The sequence below is a fragment of the Monodon monoceros genome, unplaced genomic scaffold, assembly GCF_005190385.1.
Source record: "Monodon monoceros isolate NGI ecotype Baffin Bay Population unplaced genomic scaffold, NGI_Narwhal_1 Super_Scaffold_21, whole genome shotgun sequence".
Lineage (NCBI taxonomy): Eukaryota > Metazoa > Chordata > Mammalia > Artiodactyla > Monodontidae > Monodon > Monodon monoceros.
This window is the reverse complement of record NW_021703778.1, coordinates 13,017,880-13,037,337: the sequence shown is the minus strand read 5'-3', so window position 1 is coordinate 13,037,337 and position 19,458 is coordinate 13,017,880. Positions and strand designations below refer to the sequence as shown.

General features: G+C 39.8%; 1 protein-coding gene across 2 annotated transcripts in view; it reads left to right on the top strand.

Annotated features, from left to right (window-relative positions):
* The window catches only part of SPAG6 (sperm associated antigen 6), a 74,071-nt gene that overhangs the window by 36,121 nt on the left and 18,492 nt on the right, over positions 1-19,458 (top strand). For both annotated transcript variants that reach the window (XM_029238621.1, XM_029238620.1), the window contains exons 5-8: positions 577-782; positions 1,672-1,845; positions 3,449-3,601; positions 14,397-14,588. In XM_029238621.1, the coding sequence (XP_029094454.1) occupies positions 577-782; positions 1,672-1,845; positions 3,449-3,601; positions 14,397-14,588 (725 nt within the window). The remainder of the gene's footprint in view (positions 1-576; positions 783-1,671; positions 1,846-3,448; positions 3,602-14,396; positions 14,589-19,458) is intronic.

The following is a 19,458-nucleotide window of genomic DNA, read 5'->3' as shown; positions in this document are numbered from 1 at the left end:
AGTTCGCATTTTTGAAAGTGTTTTTATATGTACAATGAAAATACACCTTTTAATATTGTACAAAGTTTTAAAAAAATCTTTTAAAAGTACAATAAGATGAAAGGAATTTAAAAATCGACATTATTGGCACAAGATTCATGTTAATGTTTACTCATGTAAATAGCACAAAATACTGCCTAATTAGTGTGGTTGGTAAATTTTTGGTACTTTAATTTTCTGTTATTGTAAACCATGCATAAAATGCTTGCCTATTGAGAAGTGCAGAATTGTCAGAGCTTAAACAGCTGACATCTGCTTACTCTCTTAAAAAAAAAAAAAAGAATAGGAAGCCATTTCAGCTTAATCTACCTCAAATGTGTTCATGTAAATGGAGGTCCATCTATTGACCTGTATTCTTTTCAGCTCAGGATTGGTCCACATGGTTCATGAAACCAGGAAGCCTGATTAGAAATGCAGATGTCGAGACAGTGAAGTACACCATCCCCTTTTCCCTTTGCTGTATCTGTCAGGGTGAAAAGTGGCTTGTACAAGGGTCAGTCACCCATACTCACTTAACTACTTTTCTTGGACCCACAGAGCTGTCACAAGCTGTGGTGGACGCGGGAGCCATTCCTCTTTTAGTGCTCTGTATCCAAGAGCCAGAAATTGCTTTGAAAAGGATTGCTGCTTCGGCCCTCAGTGATATTGCAAAGCATTCTCCAGAGTTGGCACAGACAGTGGTGGACGCAGGAGCAATTGCTCACTTAGCCCAGATGATCCTGAACCCTGATGCTAAGTTGAAGGTAGTTAAAAATAAAGAAACAAACAATCCAGGATTCCGATAATCTAAGAAGATGGAAATGTGTGCAGATTAATATTATACATTTTTAAATAATTAGTAAATTATCATGGAAAACAGATATGAATATATTGTGTATTTGGTCCTTTAATATGTGAAAACTGTGCTGTAAGGATTAGACAATAAAGATGTGACTGGGAAAAAGTATGTGCAATGCTGAAAACTAGAAGTAGCATCAGAATTAATACTAATAATTAAAGTAAGGAATCACGTAATGATTAAATCTCAGGGTTAGAAGGGACCTAAAGGTTTTCTAGCCCATTGTTATATTTAAGTTTCCTGTAAAAATTGCCATATTTATATTAGTCTTTTTTATAGCTTTCTAAAATCTAATTTTCAGTTGATAGTCACCAATTATACTTTTATATTCTAATAGTTATATTCTGTAAGATTTAAAAATTGTTAATATTAATTAAGCAATGTAAAGTTTTTACAAATGATATTGGCAATATCCCAGAATGTTAGTTCTGCTTGATTGTTACTGTACTACATTACTGTGTTTATCATCAATTAACAATTTAAGTATTGTGTAATTAAGAAATAGTATTCATCCCAGGGTCATATTCTTTGACTAGCCTCAGTTGATAAGAGATTTAAATAGTCAATAGTGTGAACTAAGATGTTTAACTTGGAAATGAGGGAATTTAAGAAATTGACTATTTAGGTATAAGAAGACTAGGATGTGAATGCCTCGAGACTCCTAGATTATGTTGGACGTGTGATTGTTTTTTCCTCTTTATAAAGGAATTTGAGTGTGTACGAAGCTGTTTAAATTATGTCTGAACTCCACAGTGGAGTCCGTGTAACATTTGGGTTTGGTTTTTGCTCAACAGCGTCAGATCCTTTCAGCTCTCAGTCAGATTGCGAAACATTCTGTGGATCTAGCAGAAATGGTGGTTGAAGCAGAGATTTTTCCAGCTGTACTTACCTGTCTGAAGGACAAAGATGAATACGTGAAGAAAAATGCTTCCACTTTAATTAGAGAGATTGCAAAACATACACCTGAGGTAAAACAAGGAAAAAAAAAACCAGCTTCAAAATACAACAGTATGGGGCTTCCCTGGTGGCGCAGTGGTTGAGAGTCTGCCTGCCGATGCAAGGGACTCGTGTCCCGGTCTGGGAAGATCCCACATGCCGCGGAGCGGCTGGGCCCGTGAGCCATGGCCGCTGAGCCTGCGTGTCCGGAGCCTGTGCTCCACAACAGGAGAGGCCGCAACAGTGAGAGGCCTGCGTACCGAAAAAGAAAAACAAAACAAAACAAACCAACAGTATGCAGTTAGTCTTAGTTTTTAAGTAAAACATCAATTTGTTCACAGGGCTCAGGGACAGTGTCACATGTTCTGAGGGTTTCTCATCCTCAGCACTGTTGACATTTTGCACCAGATCATTCTTTGTTGTGAGGGGCTGTCCTGTACACTGTAGGATGGATGTTTAGCAGCATCCCTGGCCTCTGCCCACTGGATGCCAGTAGCACCCCTCCCCCAAGTTGTGACGAGCAAAAATGTCCCCACATATTACTAAATGTTTCCTAGGGGACAAGAGTGCCCCCACTTGAGAACCACTGGGTTATATCAATGGAGTTTGAGTCTGAAATCTCAGGTTTTAATCATTTTCTGCTTTCCATTTCTAGATTGTAGGGACCGTGGACCTTTGTTGTCCTGTCACTCTAGGTCAGCTGGGCGTAATGAGAGATGGTGCCCTTCCAGGTTGGGAGAGACCATCAGGCCCCCTGACCTGGCGTAACTGCTCTAACAGCTGCTCTTGCACAGTGGTTCCTGCTCTGAGGTGTGAGGTGGGAAAGGAATAGAGACGAAGCGAACCTGGGTAGATTCTGAAGTTATGTCTTTTTCTGTGTATATTTTCACTAATCAATTTCATTTCACTAAACTTTTAAGTCTTTATTCTTTTTTTTAAAAAAAATATTTATTTATTTGGATACACCAGGTCTTAGTGGCAGCACACAGGATCTTCGTTGTGGCGTGGGAGATCTTTAGTTGCGGCACATGGGATCTAGTTCCCTGACCAGGGATTGAACCCGGGCCCCCTGCATTGGGAGCTCGGAGTCGTAGCCACTGGACCACCAGGGAAGTCCCAAGTCCTCATTCTTTATTTCACCCAACATCTTTATCTGGTTGAGATTGTTCAAGACTGGAGTGCAGTCAGCTAGAGATCATTGCTAGCAAAGGAAGGATAATGGGGCTAGACTATTTCAAGTCTGATCTCACCTTTCAGCATTCAGTGATTAATCCAATTCTTACTCACGCCTTGTGATGGGGGGTTTCAGCAGTTAGCTAGTTATGAACTAGCCCTAGGCTTAGTGTTTAGGTGAGGAGTTTTGACATCCATTATGATAAGGATAGAGTCGTGCAAGAAAAATTGAGCCACAGAGAGGGTCCTCACAGTGAGCATATTCTGTACATTAGAAATAGCAGGACTGTTACCCTTGTACACTTCTTTGATAAATATAATAATTTCACTAAATCATATTTCAGATTTTACCAGATGTTTTTTAGGTCCTAAATTTTAAAATTTGGCAATGCTAAAGTAATATTTAAAGATCATCTTACGCTTTAGGGCCATGGTTATCTAGCTCTCCTTCTTTTCTCTTAGCTTTCTCAGCTGATAGTGAACACGGGGGGAGTTGCTGCCGTGATCGATTGCATTGGGTCCTGCAAAGGAAACATAAAGCTGCCGGGCATCATGATGCTTGGCTACGTGGCAGCTCATTCTGAGAACCTGGCAATGGCGGTCATCATTTCCAAGGTTTGTTCTTGCTTCCTTTTCCTCTGGTTATTGCAGTGAGATACTCTAAGACAGAACCACAGATTAATACTATCCCACAGAGTGTAAAATATAGCTGACCAGAGTCAAAGAACTACCAGCTTTCTTCAAGGCTTATTAGTAAGTTTCCCAAAGCAGTGCTTGAAGTAAAGTTTACTTGGCAGGAAGTTTAAAGTTTTACTCAGTGTTTAATATCAATAAAATGTCAACACCTCTGAGTGTTAGTATCACCTATATCTAAATACCATGTATTTGTACCTTGAAGGATTGGCTTTACAAGTATGTAAAGCATACTTTGATTAAAGACAGCTATGATAAATGACATGCCCAGTGGTCATTTTTATTATTCTGTACATTCTCCCCCTTCCTGCCATTTGGGCAGGATATGACAATGGATGGCTCTCTCTCCTTCAGCTTCCATGAGCTAATTTCTCTTCTTAGACATGGGCAATTCAGAGCACATGTTGGATAGCATGTTTCTGACATGCTGTTTCCTTGCTCTAGGGATTTGGCCTTATCTCAGTTTACGGCTTGGAATTAACCCACCAGATCACGTAGCCCTGGCTCATAGTAGGTGATCAAAAAATATTTGTTGAATGAATAAATATTGATCTCCTGAAGCATGCTTCAAAGGCTGCGTGCTCCCAGTGTCTCCAGCAGCCCTCTAGAATGTGGATTTCTTATCAGCATGGAAAATCTGCTGCTGTATGTTAAACAGAAGTGTGGATTTTTTTTTTAATCCTTTGCTAATCCTCAGAATAAAAATAAGCCTCAGATCTTTATTTTCTACCTATTCCTTGATAATTCTTTACTTCACTCCTTTTTATCTCTAGCTTTTCCTTTTGTTCTTCTATTACTAAAGACTCTGATAGCGACTAGAGCAGTAGTGCTGCTTTCTGAAGGGTCACCATGGGGATGCGATGAGGATTCTTGATTCTCGGTTCTTTTGTGGATAGTCAGAAAGCCTACTGTAGGAAGGATGAGGAAGGAAGCAGCAACTGCTTTTGCTTCCTGTGTTTCTTCCCCAGACTAACCAGGAGGTGCTCCCTGCCTTTGTTCTGGGGCTGCTTCTGGCCTCTCACATCTGGTTTGTCTTCCATTTAACTGAAGATCAAGGTGGGGGCAAGCAGCAGTTTGAGGCAGACCACGCAACACTGCCTCATCCTTTCCCGTTCCGTGTAGTACTCTCAGGACTGACAACACCTCCAGTCTAAATAATACTTTCTAATGTTCAAAGCACGTTCAACGCTCCTTGTCTCATTTGCTGTCCAAAACAACCGAGGCCAGTAAGTCAGAGTGTTGGGCATGGGGTAAAGGGGGCTGTCTTCTTTTCCTCCTGCTTCTTCAGTCTTGGTATGTCTCAGAAGTATGGACTTTCTGGAGAGTTGCCTCATTCTGAAGATAGAAAGATTCTGACCTTTTTTTTTTTTTTTGTATGGGCAGACACATTTTTAGTCGTAAGAAGGAAGTCAAAAAAAATATGGCAGATCTCTTCTTTAAGAAATTGGTCTTAAAAACCTAATTTAAAGGTGGAGGGAAAAAAAGTATATATGATCATTTGGCCTTTGCTGTGGTAGCATGACCCATGTGATAGTGGCTTTTGTGGTATTAAATTTAAAGTGATAATTCTTCTAGTCTCAAGTTAGTTAGAAAATTATGCCTATACAGAATGAATTATAATTTGATTTGGTTATTTGACTCTTCCTTGGGTATATAAACTGTGATGCATTTGAGGCCCTTTAGTTAACTCTGTTTTGATTATTTAGATAAAATTGAAGTTTGAAGTGCAAGATATAAGCATATGCCATCTGTGTAACAAAAGTACTCATCCTCCTTTGACATTCAATCATGTTAAAATGGGCAAAACTGTCATTTAAATGTTGACCAAAATTAATGGAAATTTACTATTTCAGAAAAGGTTTTAGTGACTATATTTCACCTAAAATTTACTTAAATAGGATTCTTGCTCATATTATTCATTTGATTTTGGATCTATAGTAGGTATTTTGTTCTCAGATCTGTTATACTTGGTGAAAAGTCAATTTTTAAAAGGATTCTAAATTAACTTTTTTAACAAGGGAAAGCAAAAGGTTTTATTTATATTTTTATTTTTTTAACATCTTCATTGGAGTATAATTGCTTTACAGTGGTGTGTTTCTGCTTTATAACAAAGTGAATCAGCTATACATATACATGTATCCCCATATCTCCTCCCTCTTGAGTCTCCCTCCCACCCTCCCTATCCCACCCCTCTAGGTGGTCACAAAGCACTGAGCTAATCTCCCTGTGCTATGCGGCTGCTTCCCACTATCTATTTTACATTTGGTAGTATATGTAAGTCCATGCCAATCTCTCACTTCGTCCCAGCTTACCCTTCCCCCTCCCCATGTCCTCAAGTCCATTCTCTATGTCTGCGTCTTTATTCCTGTCCTGCCCTTAGGTTCATCAGAACCATTTCTTTTTTATTTTTTTAGATTCCATATATATATGTGTTAGCATACAGTATTTGTTTTTCTCTTTCTGACTTGCTTCACTCTGTATGACAAACTCTCGGTCCATCCACCTCACTACAAATAGCTCAATTTTGTTTCTTTTTATGGCTGAGTAATATTCCATTGTATATATGTGCCACATCTTCTTTATCCATTCATCTGTTGATGGACACTTAGGTTGCTTCCATGTCCTGGCTGTTGTAAATAAAGCTGCAATGAACATTGTGGTACATGACTCTTTTTTTTTTTTTTTTTTTTTTTTTAAGCGGTATGCAGGCCTCTCACTGTTGTGGCCTCTCCTGTTGCGGAGCACAGGCTCCAGACGCGCAGGCTCAGCGGCCATGGCTCACGGGCCCAGCCGCTCCGCAGCATGTGGGATCTTCCCGGACCGGGGCATGAACCTGTGTCCCCTGCATCGGCAGGCGGACTCTCAACCACTGCGCCCCCAGGGAAGCCCCATGACTCTTTTTGAATTATGGTTTTCTCAGGGTATATGCCCAGTAGTGGGATTGCTGGGTCATATGGTAATTCTATTTTTAGTTTTTTAAGGAACTTCCACACTGTTCTCCATAGTGGCTGTATCAATTTACATTCCCACCAACAGAGCAGTAGGGTTCCCTTTTCTTCACACCCTCTCCAGCATTTATTGTTTGTACATATTTTGATGATGGCCATTCTGACTGGTGTGAGGTGAGATACCTCATTGTAGTTTTGATTTGCATTTCTCTAATGTTTAGTGTTCTTGAGCATTCTTTCATGTGTTTGTTGGCAATCTGTATATCATCTTTGGAGAAATGTCTATTTAGGTCTTCTGCCCATTTTTGGATTGGGTTGTTTGTTTTTTGATATTAAGCTGCATGAGCTGCTTGTAAATTTTGGAGATTAATCCTTTGTCAGTTGCTTCATTTGCAAATATTTTCTCCCATTCTGAGGGTCGTCTTTTTGTCTTGCTTATGGTTTCCTTGGCTGTGCAAAAGCTTTGAAGTTTCATTAGGTCCCATTTGTTTATTTTTGTTTTCATTTCCATTTCTCTAAGAGGTGGGTCAAAAAGGATCTTGCTGTGATTTATGTCATAGAGTGTTCCACCTGTGTTTTCCTCTAAGAGTTTTATAGTGTCTGGCCTTACATTTAGGTCTTTAATCCATTTTGAGTTGATTTTTGTGTATGGTGTTAGGGAGTGCTCTAATTTCATTCTTTTACATGTAGCTGTCCAGTTTTCCCAGCACCAGTTATTGAAGAGGCTGTCTTTTCTCCATTGTATATTCTTGCCTCCTTTATCAAAAATAAGGTGACCATATGTGCATGGGTTTATCTCTTGGCTTTCTATCCTGTTCCATTGATCTATCTTTCTGTTTTTGTGCCAGTACCATACTGTCTTGATTACTGTAGCTTTGTAGTTTAGTCAAGTCAAGGAGCCTGATTCCTCCAGCTCCATTTTTCTTTCTCAAGATTGCTTTGGTTATTCGGGATCTTTTGTGTTTCCATACAAATTGTGAAATTTTTTGTTCTAGTTCTGTGAAAAATGCCATTGATAGTTTGATAGAGATTGCATTGCATCTGTAGATTGCTTTGGGTAGTATAGTCATTTTCACAATGTTGATTCTTCCAATCCAGAAACATGGTTTATCTCTCCATCTGTTTGTATCATCTTTAATTTCTTTCATCAGTGTCTTATAGTTTTCTGCATACAGGTCTTTTGTCTTCTTAGGTAGGTTTATTCCTAGGTATTTTATTCTTTTTGTTGCAGTGGTAAATGGGAGTGTTTCCTTAATTTCTTTCAGATTTTTCATCATTAGTGTATAGGAATGAAAGAGAGTTCTGTGCATTAATATTGTATGCTGCTACTTTGCCAAGTTCGCTGATTAGCTCTAGCAGTTTTCTGGTAGAGTCTTTAGGATTCCTATGTATAGTATCATGTCATCTGTAAACAGTGGCAGTTTTACTTCTTCTTTTCCGATTTGTATTCCTGTTATTTCTTTTTCTTCTCTGCTTGCTGTGGCTAAAACTTCCAAAACTGTGTTGAATAATAGTGGTGAGAGTGGGCAACCTTGTCTTGTTCCCAATCTTAGTGGAAATGGTTTCAGTTTTTCACCATTGAGAATGATGTTGGCGGTGGGTTTGTCATATATGGCCTTTATTATGTTGAGGTAAGTTCCCTCTGTGCCTACTTTCTGAAGGGTTTTTATTATAAATGGGTGTTGAATTTTGTCAAAAGCTTTTTCTGCATCTCTTGAGATGATCATGTGGTTTTTATCCTTCAATTTGTTAATATGGCATTATCACATTGTTTGATTTGCATATATTGAACAATCCTTGTATTCCTGGGATAAACCCCACTTGATCATGGTGTATGATCCGTTTAATGTGCTGTTGGATTCTGTTTGCTAGTATTTTGTTGGATTTTTGCATCTATGTTCATCAGTGATATTGGCCTGTAGTTTTCTTTGTGACATCTTTGTCTGGTTTTGGTATCAGGGTGATAGTGGCCTTGTAGAATGAGTTTGGGAGTGTTCCTCCCTCTGCTATATTTTGGATGAGTTTGAGAAGGATAGGTGTTAGCTCTTCTCTAAGTGTTTGATAGAATTCTCCTGTGAAGCCATCTGGTCCTGGGCTTTCGTTTGTTGGAAGATTTTTAATCACAGTTTCAATTTCAGTGCTTGTGATTGGTCTGTTTTGTATTTCTTCCTGGTTCAGTCTCGGGAGGTTGTGCTTTTCTAAGAATTTGTCCATTTCTTCCAGGTTGTCCATTTTATTGGCATAGAGTTGCTTGTAATAATCTCTCATGATCCTTTGTATTTCTGCAGTGTCAGCTGTTACTTCTCCTTTTTCTTTTTTAATTCTACTGATTTGAGTCTCCTCCCTTTTTTTCTTGATGAGTCTGATTAATGGTTTATCAATTTTATCTTCTCAAAGAACCAGATTTTAGTTTTATTGATCTTTGCTATCGTTTCCTTCATTGGTTTTTCATTTATTTCTGCTCTGATCTTTATGATTTCTTTCCTTCTGCTAACTTTGGGGTATTTTTTGTTCTTCTTTCTCTAATTGCTTTAGGTGTAAGGTTAGGTTGTTTATTTGAGACTTGTTTCTTGAGGTAGGATTGTATTGCTATAAACTTCCCTCTTAGAACTGCTTTTGCTGCATCCCATAGGTTTTAGGTCATTGTGTTTTCATAGTCATGTGTTTCTAGGTATTTCTTCCTCTTTGATTTCTTCAGTGATCTCTTGGTTATTTAGTAGTGTGTTGTTTAACCTCCATGTGTTTGTATTTTTTACAGACTTTTTCCTGTAATTGATATCTAGTTTCATAGCGTTGTGGTCAGAAAAGATACTTGATAGAATTTAAATTTTCTTAAATTTACCAAGGCTTGATTTGTGACCCAAGGTATGATCGATCCTGAAGAATGTTCCATGAGCCCTTGAGAAGAAAGTGTATTCTCTTTTTTTGGATGGAATGTCCTATAAATATTAAGTCCTTCTTGTTTAATGTATCATTTAAAGCTTGTGTTTCCTTATTTATTTTCATTTTGGATGATCTGTCCATTGGTGAAAGTGAGGTGTTAAGGTCCCCTACTGTGATTGTGTTACTGTCGATTTCCCCGTTTATGGCTGTTAGCATTTGCCATATGTATTGAGGTGCTTCTGTGTTGGGTGCTTAAATATTTACAATTGTTATATCTTCTTCTTGGATTGGTCCTTTGAGCATTATGTAGTGTCCTTCTTTGTCTCTTGTAATAATCTTTATTTTAAAGTCTATTTTGTCTGATACGAGAATTACTACTCCAGCTTTCTTTTCATTTCCATTTGCATGGAATATCTTTTTCCATCCCCTCACTTTCAGTCTGTATGTGTCCCTAGGTCTGAAGTGGGTCTCTTGTAGACAGCATATATATGAGTCTTGTTTTTGTATCCATTCAGGCAGTCTGTGTCTTTTGGTTGGAGCATTTAAGCCATTTACATTTCAGGTAATTATTGATATGTTTGTTCCTATGACCATTTTCTTAATTGTTTTGGGTTTGTTATTGTAGGTCTTTTCCTCCTCTTGGGTTTCCTGCCTAGAGAAGTTCCTTTAGCCTTTGTTGTAAAGCTGGTTTGGTGGTGCTGAGTTCTCTTAGCTTTGCTTGTCTGTAAAGATTTTAATTTCTCTGTCGAATCTGAATGCGATCCTTGCTGGGTAGAGTAATCTTGGTTGTAGGTTTTTCCCTTTCATCACTTTAAATATGTCCTGCCACTCCCTTCTGGCTTGCAGAGTTTCTGCTGAAAGATCAGCTGTTAACCTTATGGGAATTCCCTTGTGTGTTATTTGTTGCTTTTCCCTTGCTGCTTTTAATATTTTTTCTTTGTATTTAATTTTTGATAGTTTGATTAATATGTGCCTTGGCGTGTTTCTCCTTGGATTTATCCTGTACGGGAACTCTCTGTGCTTCCTGGGCTTGATTGACTATTTCCTTTCCCATATTAGGGAAGTTTTCAACTATAATCTCTTCAAATATTTTCTCAGTCCCTTTTTTTTTTTGAGGTACACGGGCCTCTCACTGTTGTGGCCTCTCCCGTTGCGGAGCACAGGCTCCAGACGCGCAGGCTCAGCGGCCATGGCTCACAGGCCCAGCCGCTCCGCGGCATGTGGGATCCTCCCAGACTGGGGCACAAACCCGTGTCCCCTGCATCGGCAGACACGCTCTCAACCACGGTGCCACCAGGGAAGCCCTCAGTCCCTTTCTTTTTCTCTTCTTCTGGGACCCCTATAATTTAAATATTTGTGCATTTACTGTTGTCCCAGAGGTCTCTGAGACTGTCCTCAATTCTTTTCATTCTTTTTTCTTTATTCTGCTCTGCAGTAGTTATTTCCACTATTTTCTCTTCCAGGTCACTTATCCGTTCTTCTGCCTCAGTTTTTCGGCTGTTGATTCCTTCTAGAGAATTTTTAATTTCATTTATTGTGTTGTTCATCATTGTTTGTTTGCTCTTTAGTTCTTCTAGGTCCTTGTTAAACATTTCTTCTATTTTCTCCATTCTATTTCCAAGATTTTGGATCATCTTTACTATCAGTACTCTGAATCCTTTCTCAGGTAGACTGCCTATTTCCTCTTCATTTGTTTGGTCTGGTGGGTTTTTACCTTGCTCCTTCATCTGCTGTGTGTTTCTCTGTCTTCTCACTTGGCTTAACTTACTGTGTTTGGGGTCTCCTTTTCGCAGCCTGCAGGTTCGTAGTTCCCATTGTTTTTGGTGTCTGCCCCCAGTGGCTAAAGTTGGTTCAGTGGGCTGTGTAGGCTTCCTGGTGGAGGGGACTAGTGGCTGTGCTCTGGTGGATGAGGCTGGATCTTGTCTTTCTGGTGGGCAGGACCATGTCTGGTGGTGTGTTTTGGGGCATCTGTGACCTTATTATGATTTTAGGCAGGCTCTCTGCTAATGGGTGGGGTTGTGTTCCTATCTTGCTAGTTGTTTGGCATAGGGTATCCAGCACTGTAGCTTGCTGGTCATTGAGTGGGGCTGGGTCTTATCGTTGAGATGGAGATCTCTGGGAGACCTTTCACCGTTTGATATTATGTGGAGCCGGGAGGTCTCTGGCAGACTGGTGTCCTGAACTCGGCTTTCCCACCTCAGAGGCACAGGCCTGACACCCGGCTGGAGGACCAAGACCCTGTCAGCCACACAGCTCAGAAGAAAAGGGAGAAAAAAAGAAAGAAAGGAAGGAAGGGAGGGAGGGAGGGAGAGAATAAAATAAAGTTATTACGATAAAAAATAATTATTAAAAATAAAAAAATTGGGCTTCCCTGGTGGCTCAGTGGTTGAGAGTCCACCTACCGATGCAGGGGACACACGTTCATGCCCCGGTCCGGGAGGATCCCACATGCCACGGAGCGACTAGGCCCGTGAGCCATGGCTGCTGAGCCTGTGCATCCGGAGCCTGTGATCCACAATGGGAGAGGCCACAACAGTGAGCGGCCCATGTACTGCAAAAAAAATAAAAATACAAAAAAATAATAAAAATTAAAAAATTAAAAAGTAATTTAAAAAAAGAAAGAAGAGAGCAACCAAAGCAAAAAACAAATCCACCAATGATAACAAGCGCTAAAAACTATGCTTAAAAACAAACAAACAAAAACGGACAGACAGAACCCTAGGACAAATGGTAAATACAAAGCTATACAAACGAAATCACACAAAGAAGCACACACATACACAGTCACAAAAAGAGAAAAAGGAAAAAAAAATATATATCATTGCTCCCAAAGTCCACCTCCTCAATTTGGGATGATTCGTTATCTATTCAGGTATTCCACAGATGCAGGGAACGTCAAGTTGACTGTGGAGATTTAATCCACTGCTCCTGAGGCTGCTGGGAGAGATTTCCTTTTCTCTTCTTTGTTCGCACAGCTCCTGGGGTTCAGCTTTGGATTTGGACCCACCTCTGCGTGCAGTTTGCCTGAGGGCATCTGTTCTTCGCTCAGACAGGACGGGGTTAAAGGAGCAGCTGATTCGGGGACTCTGGCTCACTCAGGCAGGGGGGAGGGAGGGGTACAGATGCGGGGTGAGCCTGCGGCGGCAGAGGCCAGCGTGACGTTGCACCAGCCGAAGGCGTGCCGTGCGTTCTCCCAGGGAAGTTGTCCCTGGATCACGGGACCCTGGCGGTGGCAGGCTGCACAGGCTCCCGGGCGGGGAGGTGTGGACAGTGGCCTGTGTTCGCACACAGGCTTCTTGGTGGCGGCAGCAGCAGCCTTAGCATCTCATGCCTGTCTCTGGGGTACGCGCTGGTAGCTGCGGTTCGCGCCTACCTCTGGAGCTCGTTTAGGTGTTGCTCTGAATTCCCTCTCCTTGCGCACCCCGAAACAATGGTCTCTTGCCTCTTCATCAGCTCCAGACTTTTTCCCAGACTCCCTCCCGTCTAGCTCTGGCGCACTAGCCCCCTTTAGGCTGTGTTCACGCCACCAACGCCAGTCCTCTCCCTGCACTCCGACCTCCGAAGCCCGAGCCTCAGCTCCCAGCCCCGCCCGCCCTGGCGGGTGAGCAGACAAGCCTCTCGGGCTGGTGAGTGCTGGTCGGCACCAATCCTCTGTGCGGGAATCTCTCCGCTTTGCCCTCTGCACCCCTGTTGCTGTGCTCTCCTCCGTGGCTCCGAAGCCCCCCTCCGCCACCCGCAGTCTCCGCCGGCGAAGGGGCTGCCTAGCGTGTGGAAAGCTTTCCTCCTTCACAGCTCCCTCCCACTGGTGCAGGTCCCGTCCCTATTCTTTTGTCTCTGTTTTTTCTTTTTTCTTTTGCCCTACCCAGGTATGTGGGGAGTTTCTCGCCTTTTGGGAAGTCTGAGATCTTCTCCCAGCGTTCAGTAGATGTTATGTAGGGGTTATTCCACATGTAGATGTATTTCTGATGTTTTTGTGGGGAGGAAGGTGATCTCCGCGTCTTACTCTTCTGCCATCTTGAAGGTCTCCTTCTTCAACCAAAATGCTGCTGCATTGACTTTTTAAAGTCACACAGGCAGATGTCTGGGGTGGTTGATGATCCGTGATGTTGATAGCAAAGAAAGGATGTGTGTTCTAAGTGGTGACACCGAGGAGTCCAGCTCCCTGATCAGATCTGGAAATCCTTTGCCCCGGGGGCGACCTCGGAGAGCGTCCTGCGCCCCCCGCCACTTCCCCAGACTCTGGGGCGCCACCTGCAGCTGAGTCACCAGCCCGGCTGCGTCTGGGATGTGTGCGCCGGCCCCAGCCGGCCTCTCCTCAAGCAAAAGGTTTTAAAAATCCTACGCATTTTTAGTTTGTCACAGTGGAATCTGGTTTTGCCTAAATACTAGTCTGTGGCATCTGTTTTTTGGTTAAATGCCTCTGTTTGGGGAGTAAACGCTAGTGGAGTTATTATTATTATTATTTTTTGCAGTATGAGGGCCTCTCACTGTTGTGGCCTCTCCCGTTGCGGAGCACAGGCTCCGGACGCGCAGGCTCAGCGGCCATGGCTCACGGGCCCAGCTCCGCGGTATGTGGGATCTTCCCGGACCGGGGCACGAACCCGTGTCCCCTGCTTCGGCAGGCGGACTCCCAACCACTGCGCCACCAGGGAAGCCCCGCTAGTGGAGTTATTTAGTTTAGTTGGATTGTTACAGATAATTAAGGTAAATTAGTTCTAGTCATTTTATTGACTTAAAAAATGACAGCCCCTGTGAAGTGCTCATTTATTGAACCGTTTAAGAAAAGGATCAAGACCAAAATGATTCCTTCTAATGTTTGAGAGACAGGGAAGACTCTTTAATCCTGCTCTGGATTCGTAACTCTTGCTCTTTTGATAACGCTGCAGGGCGTGCCCCAGCTGTCAGTCTGCTTGTCGGAAGAGCCAGAAGATCATATCAAGGCTGCTGCTGCCTGGGCCTTGGGACAGATTGGGAGGCACACTTCGGAGCATGCCCGGGCTGTCGCGGTCACAAACACTTTGCCCGTCCTGCTTTCTTTGTACATGTCGACCGAAAGTTCTGAGGATCTTCAAATGAAAGTAAGTGCTTAATTCTTGACTGTTTTAATGAGGGTTTGTTAGATTTTGCCTCATTCTTTAAAATGTTTTAATTTTCAACATGGACAATATCGCTTTTCTGAGTCAAGAAATAAATTTATCAGAAGAAGTGAGGTGACTCTTTGAACATGAGTTACCCTTGTCTCTAAAAATCAGTGATATGTTTTAATGGAAGTTCTCTATAGGTACAAAGTTGTTTGTAAAATGAATGTCTGGTTGTTGCCTTCTACATTTCTATTGATTTTTCTTATGAAATAGGTTATTGAATAATAGGATTTTGGAGGTGGAATTGGCCAGAGAGTACTTTAGTCCATTTTACATTAAAAAATTGAGTCTAAAGAAATTTAAGCTGCTTTCCCAAGGTATTCCTGAAGCATGAGCTACCTTTCCTAACTCCAAGTCTGCCTGATCTTTTAATTATGTCTTATATTTGTTCCTTAAAGGAAAAATGACTGTAAGATTCACTAAATTAAACATTTTTAAATCATGCATTTTAAAAAAAATCAAGATTTCTAAAAAAAATGTTACTAGCTACTGAAATGATTCATAAAACATGAATATAAAGTAGGATGGGTTTGTAAAATAATTTTAGAATTTCAGAGAAAGAAAAATGCTTCCCAGCATACTCCCTATTAGGAAAACATGTAACTTTTGGAAAGCAGCTTTCAGAATTGACTTGGGTTGAGAGAAGTACACAGAAAAGACAATCAAAATAACAGTAAATTAAATGACTTTTAAATTTTAATTAAAACACCAAAGTAACAAATAGGAAAACACATTTGCTGGAACAACTTTAGATGCTCTAACAAGGCAGGAAGTCTGCTTGAACTTACAGTTGAGAGACTCTGAAAGCGATGTCGTGAGTCATTTATTTGGTTTATAAATTTTATAAAGTGAGTTTATGTTGATTTGGTTATGTTTACATGTTTTTTTCTCTACAGATTCATTGGGGGAAGTTGATTTCTAAGATTAACGCTTTTTCCATTTTTATAAGACTTTCTAGATCAAAGCAATGATTTAATAGATTTAGGGCTTTTCCCTTACTTGTCTCCAATGTTGACTCCATTCCTTGGCAATGCTTGGTAGAGAGTAAGATTGACAATGTGCTAAGGTCTTTTCCTGTTTAACAATTGTGTGACTCTTTGACTTTCTGGTGAGAAACCACAACTCCATTTCCAGTTTTGAGTTGTCCAAGTACATCTGATTTACATACATATACTTTTATTTTATTTTATTGTTTTAAATGTATTTTATTTTTGGCTGCGTTGGGTCTTCATTGCTGTGCGCAGGCTTTCTCTAGTTGTGTTGAGCAGGGGCTACTCTTCATTGCGGTGGGTGGGCTTCTCACTATGGTGCCTTCTCTTTGTGTGGAGAGTGGGCTCTAGGTGCACGGGCTTCAGTAGTTGTGGCATGAGGGCTCAATAGTTGTGGCTCATGGGCTCTAGAGCACGGCTCAGTACTTGTGGCCCATGGGCTTAGTTGCTCCACAGCATGTGGGATCTTCCTGGACCAGGGCTCGAACCCGTGTCCCCTGCATTGGCAGGCAGATTCTTAACCACTGCGCCACCACGGAAGCCCTACATATAATTTTAACCTATGTATGTAGTTCTCTATTTGTGGCATATTTCTTTAACCCATTATCATAATTGTCTTTCTTCCTCCCTCTTCCCTCTCCCCTTCCCCACTTCCTCCTCTTCCCTCCTCCCTCCTCACTTCTCATCCTTCCCACCCTTACCTCTAGTAATCCAGGGAAATAAAAGAATACATCAGCTAGAGCATGAATAATTAATAGTGGAGTCAATAGTAATTATAGTTTGAGAAACCCTTGCAAATAGTCTCTGAGGGAGCACTATATACTATTTACATGCTACCAAGTTTATATAACTTGGTTTTTAATGAGTTATTATGATATTATATTGTATAAATATCACCAGAGTAAAATAAGTTTGATAACTTTACTTTTTGAAGTCAGATAATTTTTATCTTGTATTAGTTTAATAAAGGTGGTTTTATTAAAACATTTAGGTTTACTAATAGAAGATTCCTTTTGCCCTTATTTTATATAATATTTACTTTCAGGAAATACAGTGGGTATTAAATTAAAAGTGATTTATCAATCATTATCCTGTCAACAATCTTTCCAAGGCTTTAAATCCATCCAGATATTTTCTTATTGTAGGGACTTAATCATTCCTTTTCTTTTCTTCCCCAAGGTCTCTTGGATTCTATCAGTTGTTGTTTTAAAGGCTTTAGAGTGAAAGTCCAAATCTGTTTGATATGACACTATCTCAGTAGGGAAAATGTATCCAAGAGCTTTAGGAACTGTCTAATGGTGTTTCTCATTTGTTACTCTGTAGCAGCTTTCAAATTATAAGTCCATGTTGAAGTTCATTTTGTCCCAAAGGCATGTCAGCTTCTGTAAGCATTCTCTAATTGGTTCTGATCCATGAGAGAGAGCCAAGGAGCAGCCCCTTGGAATTTCTTGCACATTTTCACATAGCCTTACTGTCTATACATCTATGTAATTTCAAATACCTTATAAAAACTGAAAAGAATATATATCTTTTATATAATCAGCTTACCTACATATATTTTGATAATATTCAGGCAACTACATTTTCATTTGTTTTGATTCAGAGGTATCATATTGAAATGTATCATCTTAGTTTGGCATTTGGGTGGTTATAAAACTATTCAAATAGTTATAAAACTATTTCTAAGATAATTATTTGATTTAATTATTGTATTCTTCTTGTCTTGGTTGTTCCCCTTTATTTTTAGCAGCTTTATTGAAATATAACTCATATACCATATAATTTACCCATTTAAACTATACAATTCAATGGTTTTAGTATCTTCACAGGTGCAAACATCACCACAGTCTAATTTTAGAACATTTTCATTCTCCCATTAGCAGTCACTCCATAGCCTTCCTGTTTAGCCCCAGGCAACCATTAATTTACTATCTGTCTTTGGGGATTTGCCTCTTCTGGACAGTTCATTTAAATGGAACCATACAATATATGTGGCCTTTGGTGCCTGGCTTCTCTCACTTAAAAGTTTCAAGGTTCATCCATGTCGTAGCATATATCAATATTTTGTTCCTTTTAATTGCCAAATAATATTCCATTGTATGGATACATACCACATTTTATTTTTCTGTTCACTGCTTAGACATTGGGCTGTTTCTACTCTTTGACTATTATAAATAATGCTGCTATGAACATTATTGTGCAAGTTTTGTGTGGACGTATGTTTCCATTTCTCTTGGGTATGTACCTAGGAATGGAACTTGCTAGGTCATATGATAACTCTTTTTGACGTTTTGAGGAATTGCCAAACTGGTTTCCAATGTGACTGTACCAGTTTACATTCCCACCAGCAATGTATGAGGGTTCTAATATTTCCACATCTTTGCCATCACTTGTTATCGTCTTTGTTTTTTATTATAGCCATCCTAGTGGGTGTGAATTGGTATCACATTCTGGTTTCGATTTGCATTTCCTTGATGGCTAATGATGCTGAAAATCTTTTCATGTGCTTATTGGCCATTTGTATATCGTCTTTGGAGAAATGTCTAATCAGACCCTTTGCCCATTTTTAAATTGGGCTATTTATCTTTTTATTATTGAGTTGTAAGTGTTCTTTATATATTTCTGGATACAAATCCTTATCAAATGTATGATTTACAAATATTTTCTCCCATTCTGTGGATTGTCTTATCACTTTATTGATGGTATTGTTTAGAGCACATTTTAAAAAAAAGTTTTAACGAAGTTCAGTCTATTTTTCTTCTTTTGCTGCTTGTGCTTTTGGAGCTATATCTGAGAAGACTTTGCCTAACACACGGTCATGAAGATTTACTCCTATGTGCCCCCCTCATTTAAATAACTATAGCTCTTTGGGTCAGAATGCTTTCAGAATAAAATTAACTTTTGAATAAGAAACATTTTTCATTTTAAGCAGTTTTCATTAGAGATCATTCATTAAGGAAAGCAACAGTGAATAATTTTTTGTTACTCCTTTCATTTTCTGTGAAAAACAAGTGAAGTGGCATCAAGTGTTTGCCTAGAATTGACAGTTGTATTTTGTTAATTACTACGCTTATGTGTGTTGTTGAGATAAAAAAAAATAGTATTGCTAGTCACTTACTGTGGTTTTTACAATAGCTTTGATCAGTGTGGCTGAAGTCAGTTTTTAGAAATATCAGAAAAATTAGTGAATGTAGAACTGTAGATGCTATGCTAGTTCATAGGAAAACCAGGCTCAAACTCAAGTTGCCCTAAGTAGATAGCCCATGACTCCTTCCCTCACATCATCATGTATTATATATGTCTAAGGATAAGCACTAGCTACTAAATGCTCTGACATTTAGCAAAATTCATAATCTCTTATTCATTATTTCAAAGTAACACATTACTTGATTTCCTGAATTAGGTAAATAAAAGGGTTTGTTGACCCCATGTAATTTCTGTACAATTCACAGAATGAAGTTGTAGGAACAATTTTATTTCGTTCACAGCCATAAATAACCAAATATAAGGCACATTTTCTGAAGGCTTATACATTTTAAATCCGAAATATGACGTGATCTTATATGTAGAAAATCCTAAGGAATACACACAGACACACACATACACAAATACTAGAACTAATAAGAGTTCAACAAAATCACTAGGTATAAGATCAATATAAAAATCAATTGTATTTCCATATCTTAGTAATGAGTAATTCAAATATGAAGTTAAGAAAATAGTTTCATTCACAATAGCATCAAAAAGAATAAAATACTTAGGAATAAATTTAACAAAAGAAGTGTAAGGGCTTCCCTGGTGGTGAGTGGTTGGGAGTC